The 14,812-nt window shown below is 45.4% G+C and overlaps 1 protein-coding gene across 1 annotated transcript; it reads left to right on the top strand.

Annotated features, from left to right (window-relative positions):
- The first annotated feature begins 6,656 nt into the window (after nt 1-6,656).
- On the top strand, nt 6,657-14,363 carry LOC140731948 (endogenous retrovirus group 3 member 1 Env polyprotein-like). The gene is made up of 2 exons (XM_073053954.1): nt 6,657-7,392; nt 11,845-14,363. Exon 2 carries the CDS (start codon nt 12,894-12,896, stop codon nt 13,806-13,808), a length of 915 nt encoding a protein of 304 aa, XP_072910055.1. The 5' UTR covers nt 6,657-7,392; nt 11,845-12,893; the 3' UTR covers nt 13,809-14,363.
- The last annotated feature ends 449 nt before the right edge of the window (nt 14,364-14,812 follow it).

Genomic DNA, 14,812 nt, shown 5'->3' with positions numbered 1-14,812 from the left:
CTTTGCTCACGCTTTGCTCACGTGTTGCTCACGCGTTGCTTTGCTCACGCGTTGCTTTGCTCACGCTTTGCTCACGCGTTGCTTTGCTCACGCGTTGCTTTGCTCACGCGTTGCTTTGCTCACGTGTTGCTCACGCGTTGCTTTGCTCACGCTTTGCTCACGTGTTACTTTGCTCACGCTTTGCTTACACATTGCTTTGCTCACGCTTTGCTCACGCGTTGCTTTGCTCACGCTTTGCTTACACATTGCTTTGCTCACGCTTTGCTCACGCGTTGCTTTGCTCACGCTTTGCTTACACATTGCTTTGCTCACGCTTTGCTCACGCGTTGCTTTGCTCACGCGTTGCTTTGCTCACGCTTTGCTCACGCGTTGCTTTGCTCACGCTTTGCTCACGCTTGGGTGCTCGGAGGGCAGGTGTTGATGATTTTCTTTTGTTGGTGGGGTGAGAGGGTTGTTGCTTGCTGCCACTTACACATGGGAGGGAGGGGAGTTGGGGGGATACGTTGGGTTTCTTACTTTTATCTGTCGTTCCTTCTTTAGGGCACTTCTCTGTTTTCATGGATGTTTGTGGAAAAAAAATGCATTTCAGGATGTATATTGTATACATTTCTCTGATATTTAATTGGACCTTTGAAACTCTGACCATTTGAGTCAATGTAAAAGGATATGGCTGCAACTTGAGGATCTGAGTTATCGGGAGAGGTTGGATAGGTCAGGACTTGATTCTCTGAAGAATAGAAGAATGAGAGGAGATATGAAAGGGGTATAAAAATGATGAGGGGTATAGATAGGGTAAATACAAACAGGCTCTTTCCACTGAGGTTGGGTGAGACTCTGCTGTATAATACCACAACAATGATTCTATGGCTCGGCCACTTGGCCAATACCTGAGGAAGGAGAAGCAGCTCGAGGTCAGATGCTCGTCTACAGCATTGAAAGATTGACTAAAGAACTTGAATTTCTGTAGGTTTCATCTGCAGTTAAACATGACTTCGCCTCATGATGCAGCTCATAACTTGAAATAAATGAAGTCACCATGGCAAGGACGTGGCCCGGTAAATTAAGCCGGAAGTAGTTTCACACATCTTGAAATATTGTAACTCCTTTTGCTGAGATCCACGGCTTTTCTTTGGTTCACTGCAACATGGAGTGGGAGTCGGGGTTGGAGATCCATGGTGAATTGTCTGTCAGGGCAAAACCCAACCCACTTGCTACCGTAGACCACCCTTCACAGGGGACCATGGATTGGGGCAGAAGAGGAGTCCATGTTGGTACCTTTGGTTCTGAGTGATGGTAAAATTTCAAGTACTCTTGAATAGCCTTTTAAAGACTAAAACTTCTTCAGACTGGACTGGCTCTCTTGTTTCACACTGGGTACCATGGTCAGTGTACCACAGACCAGCTACTTTATCCCAGGGACTGAGTGTACACAGACCACCTCCTCCATGCACACTATTTCCCAGTGTCTGGGAGTGAGGCCAAGGCTGGGTGGAAGTTGTGGGGACAAACGTTTGGGATTTCAGAATGTAGATTCTGTCTCTCAGTGTAACTGCCTGATTATTCATCAGCTGATGCTGACTGATTAGCAAGGAATTTTTGCAGGCTGACCGTGAAAATGCAAATACAATGCAAACTGCAACTCTACTGCTGAGGTTCAGGTGACCTGTTTGTCCTCAGCTGGGCAACGGTTCATGGTGTTCGGCATGGAGACAGTTGTGGCATCATCCAGCATCTTTCCCAATTCACTTTCAGCTGGCTTCATTGCAGGGAATGTGGCATGCAAATGGTGATGGATCTCCAATCAGGTTGTAGTTGTTTCAGCTAATCACACCCCCACAATGTTAGCCTTCCTGTTTTTACCACTGCAAGCTCAATATACCATTCCTACAGGAGTTAGGGTTAGGGGTTTTCACCAGTATAAATTGCTAGTTGAATATCTTCAGAATTCAGTTCGGTATTTTGAAATGCCTTTCAAACTCATTTTCTAGAATGACTGAAATGGCTAAACCGGTGTCTAATTCCTTTTTAATTAATTTTCCATTCACTTTTGGTGTGAGCCATATTACTTGTCTGTGGTTAATTTTCACATTTGAAATCGCAAGGCTACTCAGTCCTGTATCATTCTCATCATTATCAGATTTGTCATCAACAGCGTGCAGATTTGTGCTCTTTTTGAAACTGCAATTTGACTTTTTAGCTTCTCGTCTTCTCTGAGCGGCCCATTTATTTTTGATCTGTCTGAAATGTTCTTTGTATGTGTCCTACTTCGTAGCATTTTCTGCAAGTTTCGCCTTTAAATCTTCATTTGTTTGTTGTGTACGACCCCCGCCACAACAGTAACATGATTTTTTTCAGCCTTGCTGGATTCTATTTAGATGCTACAATTTTGTTCATGCGCGCCTTTATTCCTGACTGCAACTCATTTATGTCTCTGTCTTCAGTTTCCATTGGAACAGTGATTTGAACTGCTCTTGTAAATGTAAGTTGTGCTTCTGGTAGGAGCCATTTTTGAATGCTTCCTTGTAAGATTCCACAAACTAAATGATCTCTCAGTGTATCACTGAAAGGACAATGCTCAGATAACAGAACTCTCTTAAATTCAGCTACATAGGCTGAAATAGACTCCTCTTCTTTTTGATTTTGCTTATGAAACCAAAAGCTCTCTGTGATTAACAATGGCTTTGGTTCTAAATGCTCCTGTACTACTTTGAATTGTTGGAGCAATTAAACTTCAAAGTAAACTGTATGCCTTTAAACCCAGTGCATTCAGCAAAATGGGTACTTGTTTCTCATTGGCTATTACATTTGTTTCAAAATATTTGTTCCAATAGCTCAGTATACATGAGCCAATTACCCATTCTGTAATCAAATTTGTCAATCTTTCTGACATAGCCAGCGATTTTTGACTTTTTAAATTATTATTATCACCTGGTACTCTTTATAAACCCACTAATTCTGTTTTCTGACTTTTTAAAAAAAACAACTTGATTCTGTCTTCTGTTCTGAAGAACACGTGCTGCTTTGCATTTTGTAACTTGGCTGTCTGCGTGTGCTGGGCTGTGCCTTGCTGTTTTAAACTTGCTATTCCAAGCTGCATTTTTTTAGATAGAACACCTCACTACACTTACAGGTTGGTCGCCATCTCTGGTTTGTTTTAAAGATCCCATCCTCAATGCCAAAATATTAAACTAATTCAGAGGAATACGTGGGAGTCTGAAATGCAGGTCTAACTTCACATTGACTTTAAGCAAGGCACGCATGTATCACATGGTAGCGTGTTGACATATGCTATTCATGTATTGAATTATTTAAATGAATAGGAATGCTTAATCAACCCACATATATACAAGATTACTGAAACATTACTTAAATAATTAAATACACAGCAGGTCACAGTGGGGGAGAAGAGTATATTGCAGAGAACCACTGAGCTGCTTTGATACTGCCAAAGTTTTTGACTCTGGAACGGTGTTCATATGGGTTTATTATTCATCGTCAAGGGCACCCATCACCCTGACAGTGCTCTCTTCTTGCGGGAGGTGCATGAGTCTCAGATCCCATACCACCATCTTCAGCAATCTACAATCATCAGGCTCCTGAACCACTTCACTCACCAAAACTGAACTGACTCCATGTCCTTTACACTCACTTTCAAGGACTCTACATCTCAGAGTTTTTTAGGATTTGCATGATTTGTCTTAACTTGCATATTGGTTGTTTGTCAGCCTTTGTTATTTATAGTTTTTCATAAACTCTATTGTGTTTATTTACCTGTAAGAAAACAAATCTCAAGGTAGTATATCGTCGGAAGTATATACTTTGATAACTTTCAAATTGTTATCACATGTAGTGAGATACAGTGAAAAGCACCTCATACAGGTTAAATCATCTACATAGTGCATTGAGGGAGAACAAGTTAAAACAATAAAAATGCGGAGTAAAGTTGAACAGGTACAGAGAAGTGAGGGTAACCGATAAGGTGCAATAGGCAGTAGAGTATCCTCCTCTGAGGGTCATGTTTGTGATTGACGTTCTCTCAACGACCGAGATTGGGCCATTCTGTGCTTTAGTTTGTGTACCTGCCATTGCCCCACCTCCCATAATATCCTGATCAATTAAAATCCATCATTCAGTGATTTCAGATTAATAACTGACCTAGCATGTTTGTGAATTATGTCCCCAAATATCAAATACCCTTTTGTTCCATCATTCATTCCTGATTTCTAATATCTCTTTTCCACCCTGTAATCCTAGAAATCGTTTTTCTCCATTTATTCTCTCATTTCCCCTTAGTTGTGTTTTAATCTAATCCCTTCAGAATTATAACACATGCTATGAACATACTCAATGTCTTTCCTTCTTAAAATCCAAATAGCTCCTATTTACAGTGATAGAACAGATCACTATTCAATCCTTCTGAGGTGCTTATGCATAACGCCAGCCTCCCTTCTCCCTTGCTTCACACACAATCCTCTGCTCCAGCCCTCACTGTCTGTTTTTGCATGTAATAATGTTTCATTTAACAGTTTCTTCAGGGGCCTCCATTCTCCTGTAAAGGAAAAGCAACTCAGTTCCGTTATTAGGGGTGCCTTGTGTTTATATCAGCTTCTGCGTGCCCGGCCTAATGAACCCCATCTCTTTTCAGGCTTCCCTTTCCCAGCTGTCCTGGGATTTCCTGACAGATCTTTGGGAACTACTCTACAGATCTCTCTATCTCGAATCCTCCTTAATGAAATGTTTCTGTCAGTCCTTTTAATCTTTCCCCTAAGTTAAGTTCTCCTTGCATTTCTTTATACAGAAACTTTATGACTGGTACATGTGGATGTTCAGTGTTTTAAAAGACAACCAATCCATTTCTTGAGTGAGGACAATTTTAGCAGACATGATGGGTGACTTGGTAGTTTGCTGAGGTAATAATTAAAGGACTAATGCATTTACCTGGAGTTTTTGTTATCACTTTACCAATCACAGAGTCAAAGAGTGTGGTCATAGGCCCTTCAGCCCATCAATTCTATGCTAACCATGAAAACCCCATTAAAACTATCCTCCTCACATCCCATCAGACCTCCCCGGATCCTACACTCACCTACAAACTAGTGACCTACAGCATCCAATCAACCTGTCAACCTGATGTCATTTAGGAGATGAGAGGAAACCAGGGCAGGCAGAGGAGAGCCGCAGGCTAACGGGGAACAGGCAAACTCCACACAGACAGCTCCAGAGGCGGGTGCTGAACCTGGGTTGTTGGCCCTCCTGCTCTAGCTGCACCATTGAGCCACTAGTTTGCCCTGTGTATTTGCTGTCCCGGAAGACGGGCTGACCAGTGTGGGGTTTGCTTTGGATGCAGCACTTCTGAATACAGGAACAGATTACTGGTGGAACCCATTGTGCCAAACTGTGTTGGATTTCTTTTTAACGTACGTCCATCAAATAGTCTGCCCCTCTCAGCAGTATGTTGGGTCATTTGGTTCAACAATCAGTATTTTTCCAATATTGGGAGGCATTCTTGAGCCCCTGACTACAGCCGGGCAGATACCAGCCCATGTTTCACTCATCCCCCTGACAACCTGTCTGGGCTCAGATAGACAGCTTTGTCCTCATTCTCAGTGGCTGATGTACACTCAGACCAGCCCTCCCACTGATGCAGGCTGCAGTAAGCCTTTCAGGAATCTTTTTAATCCTATTGATCCTACTGCCATTGATGCAGAAACACAAATGTTTGCCTTCAAAGCCCAGAGCAATGGGCAGAGATTTGAAATTGCTGGCTGTTTAACTTTGTTCAAGCTAATTACATATCAGATGAAGGGTCTTTGAAGTGAAGCAGAGCATTCACTGTCAACACACATTCCAGAAGTGAAGCTGCCTGACCTAGTTTTTGTTTCCAGCACATCCCAAATCTTGTGGGTTAGCTCTGTCAAATCGCTGGTATCCATGGTTACGCATTGTCCAGCTGAGAGTTCTTTTGCTTCATTCCAGATTTCCAGTGTCTGCATTGTACTCTGACATATGAGCTCAGTCGTTAGGTTCCTGTAGTGTCCTTGATGGACTTTTATGTCTGGACTGTCTAGTATCTCACACTGTTCCTGGTAAACACCCCACCTCAGGAACTGTACTCATTTGTGATCTTGTTGTTTCGAACCTGCAGCAGCCAGCTCCCCCCACGCCCCTGTCCTTTGTGAAGGGGACCTTTCAGTAAATTTCCAGACACCATCTGACACTTTCACCCTGCCCACATGCTTTAGACAAACTTCACTCTCACCAAGAAAACCGTGTGTCACATGGAGCTGGCTCCCAACCAGCTGAGCTATTTCTGCAGAAGTGACAACTGCCCCGTGACTGAAACAATTCAAGAAGACGATGTTTACACAGAGCTCTGAACGAGCAGTGAAATAACGTAGAACATAGGACAGTATAGGCCCTTTTTAACCAACTGCATGATGCATCTAGCTATTCCCTCCATAGCCCTCCAGTTTTCTTTCATTCTGGAATTTCAGTCATTCAGTCATTCATCTGCTTTTCTGAGTTTGCTCCTAATGTGTCTGCCTCTGGCAGGGTGTTCCACACACCTACTACTCCCTATGTACCTCTAACATCTCTGCTATACTTTCCTCCAGTCACCTTGAAATTATGCCCCTCATATTGTAAGAAGAGAAAGGGTTAAGGTTAGACTGTGCTAAGATCTAAGCTTACAAAACATATGCTGACACATTGCTAAATAAGGATATAAGATTCTTGCAAAACTGTATAGGTACAATCTGTACCTTGTGGTAATCATGAAGAACTAAAAAGGAGTCATTAAGCTAGGAGCTGAGAGCGGAGGTGGATGAAACAGATGGAGATAAGCTGTACTCTTGTGGCTAACGCCAAGGCCGATGAGTGTTTGAAAACTTGGCAGACATGGCTCTGCGGATGGCTAACTCCAAGGACAGAGGATATGAGAAAATGTGTATGTGACCCCCGAAATGTACAAGCCTGTGGGGAGGGGGAGAGTGGAGCTGACTATGAATAATTGTAGGAATGATACAGCAACTGAGGGACACGTGATAACCTACTTGAAACTGTATAAAAGGAAATGAAATGTAATGCTCTGGGCTCAATACTGCTGGAGCAGTTTTGGGTCCGACTCTGCAGACTCGTGAAAAATAAAGCTTTGCCGCTTTGCAGTTTGCTGAGACTCAGAGTGTAGGATTATTTCTGACAGCTGGGGGCTCGTCCGGGATCCCCACTCCGGTCGTGGAGGGCGAGAGGAAGGACATCGGAGAAGGTGCACCCTGCCGAGTTCGGCAGTCCCTGATTCCTTGCTCGTCGTCTGAAACGGCTTGAGCGAGTGAGATCCGGACAGCGCAAGGCGGCAAAGCAGGGAGGAAAGGAGACGGTTCTACGGCACACCGGGTAAGTGAGACTAGCTAACTGAGATCTAGGTGGGTGTGACCGGGTAAACTAGGTGTGACGACACCTAGAGTAAAAAGAACCGGGCCGGGAAGGGAATAATGGGAGGGGGAAGCTCAAAGGAAGAGGAGCCGGAGAGTTCGGGTTTGTTCCCGAAGGTACCTCCTGATAGCCCCCTCGGTAGAATGTTTGCAGGATGGGGATATGGACGAACAAAGGGAAAGCAGAAAAAGAGAATGGTAGAATATTGCAAATCATGGTCCAAACAGCCAATAAAAGGGTCCTCGGTATGGTGGCCACCATTTGGGTCAGATGAGGATTGGGTTAGACAGGCCTTAAACATATATGTAAACTCTAAACCAAATGTGAGAGAGGAAGAAAATGAGTATGCCTCTTGCTGGGTTCCCGGACCAGGAGACTCCGCAAGAAGTTTTAAACTAGAAACTAAAACTAAGGAGGAAGAGCCTCCTTGGGAAGTGTTGAATCATCTACCTCCCCCTTATGTTCCCCGGCCCCAGCAGCCCGAACAAGCTGCTAGTGCTCCGCATCCGGATGATCCGCAACGGCAGGCGGAAGAGGAGAGAGAGAAAGAAAAGGAGAAGGGGAATGCCGGGGAACCTAAGTTTCCCCTGTTAAACCCGAACTGGGATAAGCAGACCGGAGAAGGTCAAGGAAACATGAGAGACATGAGGGAATTCCTGATAAAGGGAATAAGACAAGCGGTCCCCAAGGGTCATAACTTCACTAAGGCGTTCGGAAGCCACCAGAACCCCGATGAGACCCCAACTGACTTCCTGGATAGAATTCGGAAAAATATGCAACAATATGCGGGGGTAGACCCGGAGACAGAGGTGGGACAACAGCTAATTAGGGTAGAATTTGTATCGAAAGCCTGGCCAGACATTCGGAAGAAACTAGAGAAGATGGAGGACTGGAATTCAAAACCCTTGAGTGAATTACTGCGAGAAGCGCAGAAGGTGTTTGTAAGAAGAGACGAGGAGAAACAGAAAAATACCGCTAGGATAATGGTTCAGACAGTACGGCAAGTAACCACAGAAAACAGGGAAAAGAGGGGAACGTGGTCAGACCGAGGCAATGGCCAAGAACCAGGAAGGAAAACGCGAAGGACTCTAAGATGCTTCCACTGTAACGAGGAAGGACATTTTAAACGGGAATGTCCTAAGTATCGGCGAGAGGTCAGGTCATATGCCATGATGGAGGACGAAGACTAGGGGGGTCGGGGGTTCCTACCCTTGGGGAGAAGAAACTATCGACAGGAACCCCTGGTAAATCTGAAATTAGGTCCCCAAGGGTCAGATACAACCTTTATGGTAGATTCGGGTGCTGAAAGATCCAGTGTAATCCAGATACCTCCCGGCGCCCGAACAGGAACAAGAGTAATGAAGGTATCCGGTATCGGAGGAAAAACGATACAAGTGCCCATTGTGGACAATGTGGAAGTCGGATATGAAGATAGGGCAACAAGGCAAGACCTTCTCCTGCTGCCCTCGGCAGGATTCAACCTATTAGGAAGGGACCTGCAAGTGCAACTGGGCATTGGAACAGTGCCGAACAATGGAGAAATAATAGTAAAATTATTCGCATTAAAAGAAGAGGACGACCAGAAAATAGAGCCCGAGGTGTGGTATAGAGAGGGAAATAGGGGAGGATTGAACATCAGCCCTCTACAGATCACCTTGCTACCGGACGGTCGCCCAGTAAGGAGGAAGCAGTATCCCATTGCGATGGAAGGAAGAAAAGGGCTGCAGCCGGTAATTGAAGGGCTGATCGCAGATGGACTGCTGGAAGAATGTATGTCGCCATATAATACCCCCATCCTCCCGGTGCGAAAGCCGGACGGGACTTATCGGATGGTACAAGACCTGCGGGGTCTAAATGCAGTAGTCCAGACCCGATACCCGGTAGTACCCAACCCGTACACCCTGATGAGTAAAATCTCCCCTGACCATGACTGGTTCAGTGTAATAGATCTAAAAGATGCTTTCTGGAGTTGCCCGCTAGAAGAAAGCAGTCGGGACATGTTTGCGTTTGAATGGGAAAATCCTACAACAGGGCGGAAAAGACAACTCAGATGGACGGTCCTGCCGCAAGGATTCACTGAGTCACCTAACCTATTCGGGCAGGTCTTGGAGCAAGTACTAGCGGAATTCCAATGTGCTCCAGAGAACCAACTGCTACAGTATGTGGATGATTTATTACTATCCGGGCCAACACAGAAAGGGGTGCAGGAAGATACCATCAGATTACTGAACTTCCTAGGGAAAAAGGGGCTACGGGTCTCCAAGAAAAAGTTACAATTCGTGGAAAAGGAAGTAAGGTATCTGGGACACCGGGTCAGTAAGGGACAGCGAAGCATTACCCCAGAAAGGATAGCTGGAATAACAGGGATGTCGCTACCTCGTACCAAGAAGGAGATACGACAGTTCCTGGGGTTAGTGGGGTATTGTCGAATCTGGATTGAGAATTATACTCCCCTGGTGAGATTTCTGTATGATAAACTCGGGCAAGATGAGCAAACAGTAAAATGGACAAAGGAAGAGGAGCAAAAATTCAACTATATCAAGGGGCAATTGATCCGTGCTCCGGTGTTAGTCTTGCCAGCCCTGGAAAAACCATTCCAGCTGTACGTCAACAATGCCGAAGGAATGGCCCAAGGGGTACTCACCCAACTAAGAGGAGGAAAGCGGCAACCCGTGGCTTTCCTGTCAAAAATGTTAGACCCGGTATCGCGTGGATGGCCCACCTGTATCCAAGCAGTGGCAGCGACAGCGGTATTGGTAGAGGAAGCCCGGAAACTAACCTTTGGAGGGAAGATCACAGTGCATTCTCCCCACTCGGTCAGCACCCTACTAGCCCAGAAGGCACATCGGTGGCTCACTGACTCCCGCATTCTAAAGTACGAAACTATACTGATGACCGGAGAAGACCTAAACTTCGCAAAGGATTCCAGTTGCAACCCAGCCCAGTTCCTCTATGGAGGACTAGAAGAAAAGGAGTCAGAACACGACTGTATTGAATTGCTGGACTTGCAAACAAAGAGCCGGGAGGACTTACAGGAAGTTCCCCTGGGAGAAGGACAGGAATTGTATATAGATGGATCCTCACGATGTATTGATGGAGTACGGCACAGCGGATATGCCATCATTGACGGAGAGACTGAAAGAATAGTGGAGTCCGGGAGATTACCGGGAAACTGGTCGGCCCAGTCATGCGAATTATACGCACTCCAGAGGGCTCTGAGGATATTGGAGAAGAGGATCGGAACAATATACACTGACTCTAAGTACGCCTATGGGATAGTACATACCTTTGGGAAGATATGGAAAGAAAGAGGACTGATAACGGCCAGAGGAAAGGGACTGGCACACGAGCAAATGATAAGTATGACATTGGGAGCCCTGGCCCTACCAAATGAGATTGCGGTAGTACATGTACCCGGACACCAAAAAGGATCAACACCTGAAGCAGTAGGGAACCGTCTAGCCGATGGGGAGGCCAAACGAGCAGCCGTTGAAGACCCGATCCAACTCCTGACCTTGATACCAGTGAGGGAAGGACTTACTAAACAACCTATGTTTACCCAAATAGAGATTGATAGCATGAACCAACTAGGAGCCCGAAAAGACACTGATGGTAAATGGACGGTCCCGGATGGGAGACAGGTACTAAATAAGGAAGTAACCCGCAACATCCTCCAACAGTTGCACCATCAAACCCACTGGGGAGTACAGGCCATGTGCGACACAATTCTGAGGGACTATGTATGCAAAGGAATATACACACTGGCCCAGCAAGAGATAACTGGATGTCCGACGTGCCAGCGGATAAACAAGAAAGTGATGCGATCCACTCCAAGAGGTGGCCAGCCACTGGCCATGAGACCGTTCCATAGAGTCCAGATCGACTTTACCGAACTACCCTCAGTGCAGAGATGGAAGTACCTGTTAGTAATAGTGGATCATTTTACCCACTGGGTGGAAGCATACCCGACCACAAAGGCCGATGCGCCTACAGTAGCCCGAATACTACTAGAAAACATAATCCCCAGATATGGGATCATGGGGTCCATAGACTCGGACAGAGGGACACACTTTGCCTCCAAGACGCACCAGTTGATTTGTGATGCATTGAGTATCCAATGGAAATACCATACCCCGTGGCATCCCCAGAGTTCGGGACGGGTGGAAAGGATGAACAGTACCTTAAAGGCGCAATTGACCAAATTAATGCTAGAAACCAAGTTACCCTGGACTAAGTGTCTCCCCATCGCCCTGTTAAGAATCCGAACAGCACCCAGGAAGGATATAGGAATCTCCCCCTATGAAATGCTGTTTGGACTCCCGTATTGGAATAAGGTAGAAGGGTACCCCACGCTACAAGGGGGTGATATTTTTATAAGGAACTATTTACTGGCACTATCTCGTTCCTTTGCAGAACTGCGGAAGAAGGGTCTCTTGGCCCAGACTCCGCCGCTCGACTTTGCTTTACATCAGATCGTGCCTGGAGATTGGGTTCTGGTACGGACCTGGAAGCCGGAGAAGTTACAACCACAGTGGGAAGGCCCTTTCCAGGTCCTGTTAACCACCGAGGCGGCCGTACGAACAAAAGAGAAAGGGTGGACCCACGCATCCAGAATAAAGGGACCAGTTAAGCCTGAGGGACACACGGAGTGGACCTGTGTTCCCAGTGAAGAACCGTTGGTGGTGAAACTGAAAAGGCAACAAAAATGAACTCAATGTGGACTGTTACATTATTGACTGTAATATATTTAATTCTGTATGTGGGAAAAATAGAAGGGAAATGTGACAAGTGTAGGAACCGAGTTTTGGAGAAAGGAAAAGAACGACCCGGGGCCCTTGTGTCACATTCACATGTAAATGACCAATGTTATGGAAAAGAAAAAGAGGAATGTGAAGAGGGAGGAATAAAATATACCCTGAGAAAGAACAGGGGATACCCCGGTGGATCAGTGAGAGAAGAAAAAGGAGAAGGGAGAAGTTGGAGTGTACGAGAAAGTACATGCCCTGAGACAGAATGGATATGTGAAAGGAAAGAAAAAGGAAGGGCAGAGTTTGGTGGAGTCAGAGAAGAATGGGGAACCTATGGAAAAACAAGACCGGAAATGAAGGAAAACCTGTTTATAGACTTAGCAACTCGAATAGCTACAAGTTTAAATGTAAGTGACTGTTGGGTTTGTGGGGGACCCCACATGAGCGAGCAATGGCCATGGATAGGTGAGAGTTTGAGTGTGTGGGAGCTATTGGCTCATGATTGGGATAAGAAAAGGACTGGGAGGACGCAAGAATGGAAGTTAACAAACTATCCGGAAGGACAAGTATGTGTAGAAAGAAAAGGGAAGGTGAAAGTAGGAGAAAGCCCATGTCAGAGTATAAAGTTGGCTAAAACAAAAAAATAATGCCACTTGGTGGCCCGAGGAGCCGACTTGGTACATAACTAAAGGGGCAAAGGACAATTGTACGGCTATGGGAAACAATTCGGGAATCTGGAATTGCAGTGGGCATAACCCGTACGAAGGAATTCCCAGTGTTTGGAAAGCCTGGCGGAAAGCAAGGAAAGGAGGATTTGTCCCAGAAGGTCTGTTCTGGATTTGTGGGAATCAGGCATACACCAAATTGCCGAAAGGATGGGGAGGAGTTTGTTTCTTAGGCCTTATAAGGCCAGAGTTCTTCCTCCTACCCCAGGATGAAGATAGGGAATTGGGAATCAAGTTATTTGACTCACTGAGAAGGGAGAAGCGGGAGATAAAGGTGGGAGAATGGGGCGACGAGTGGCCTCCAGCACGCATCATTGAATATTACGGACCAGCAACTTGGGCCCAGGATGGGTCATGGGGTTACCGAACCCCGGTATATATGTTAAATCGAATAATACGCCTACAAGCTGTAGTAGAGGTGATCACCAACCAAACCGCATTGGCTCTGGAATTGCTGGCTGAGCAGCAAAGCCAGATGAGAACAGCCATATACCAAAATCGATTAGCATTGGATTACCTATTGGCCTCCGAGGGAGGGGTCTGTGGAAAGTTCAATCTGACAAACTGTTGCCTAAAGATAAATGATAATGGAAAGGCAGTGTTGAAAATATCCGACAAAATTCGGAAGTTGGCCCATGTGCCAGTACAAACTTGGAGATCCTTAGGGAACCTGAGTTGGCTGGATAGTCTGCTGGGAGGAAGCTGGTGGCGAATAGCCCTGTTAATATTAGGCGGAATACTCATAATGATAATCATATTACCATGCTTAATACCCTGCTTGAGAGCATTAATAACGCGAGTAGTAGTACAGGTAATGCAGCCAGGGAACCCAGCTGACCCGGCTAAAATGCTGTTGCAACGAGGCAGGGAACTGAAAGAGTGGAATCCCTGGACAAATCCTTAGCACACTCTAAAAAGAAAAAGGGTGGAATTGTAAGAAGAGAAAGGGTTAAGGTTAGACTGTGCTAAGATCTAAGCTTACAAAACATATGCTGACACATTGCTAAATAAGGATATAAGATTCTTGCAAAACTGTATAGGTACAATCTGTACCTTGTGGTAATCATGAAGAACTAAAAAGGAGTCATTAAGCTAGGAGCTGAGAGCGGAGGTGGATGAAACAGATGGAGATAAGCTGTACTCTTGTGGCTAACGCCAAGGCCGATGAGTGTTTGAAAACTTGGCAGACATGGCTCTGCGGATGGCTAACTCCAAGGACAGAGGATATGAGAAAATGTGTATGTGACCCCCGAAATGTACAAGCCTGTGGGGAGGGGGAGAGTGGAGCTGACTATGAATAATTGTAGGAATGATACAGCAACTGAGGGACACGTGATAACCTACTTGAAACTGTATAAAAGGAAATGAAATGTAATGCTCTGGGCTCAATACTGCTGGAGCAGTTTTGGGTCCGACTCTGCAGACTCGTGAAAAATAAAGCTTTGCCGCTTTGCAGTTTGCTGAGACTCAGAGTGTAGGATTATTTCTGACATTTCTGCTCTGGAAAAATGTCTCTGGCTATCAATTGACCTGGGCCTCTTATTGTTTTGAATTCCTCTGTCCAGTCTCCTCTCATTCTCCTTCATTCCAGAGAGAAAACCCCTATCTCACTCAACCTATCCTCAAAAAAATATACTCTAATCCAGGCAGCATCCTGGTAAATCTCCTCTTGTGCCTTCTCTAATGTTTCCCCATCCTTCCTACAATAAATTGACCAGAACTGAACACAATATTCCAAGGGTGGTCAACCAGGGTTTCATAGAGCTAGCACATTACCTCCTTGCAGGTCTTGAACTCAATCCTCTAACTAATGAAGGCCAACACACCATACGCCTTCTTAATAACTTATCAACTTTCATGACAACTTTAAGGAATCTACGGACATGGACTGCAAGTTCCCTTTGTGAG

This window comes from Hemitrygon akajei, chromosome 8 (genome assembly GCF_048418815.1).
Source record: "Hemitrygon akajei chromosome 8, sHemAka1.3, whole genome shotgun sequence".
Lineage (NCBI taxonomy): Eukaryota > Metazoa > Chordata > Chondrichthyes > Myliobatiformes > Dasyatidae > Hemitrygon > Hemitrygon akajei.
The sequence above is the reverse complement of the archived record's forward strand: the minus strand, read 5'-3'. Positions and strand labels throughout refer to the sequence as shown.

Bases quoted from the DNA above. Each gene is read 5' to 3' on its own strand.
- LOC140731948 (XM_073053954.1), top strand. From the start codon at position 12,894: ATGGGAAACAATTCGGGAATCTGGAATTGCAGTGGGCATAACCCGTAC.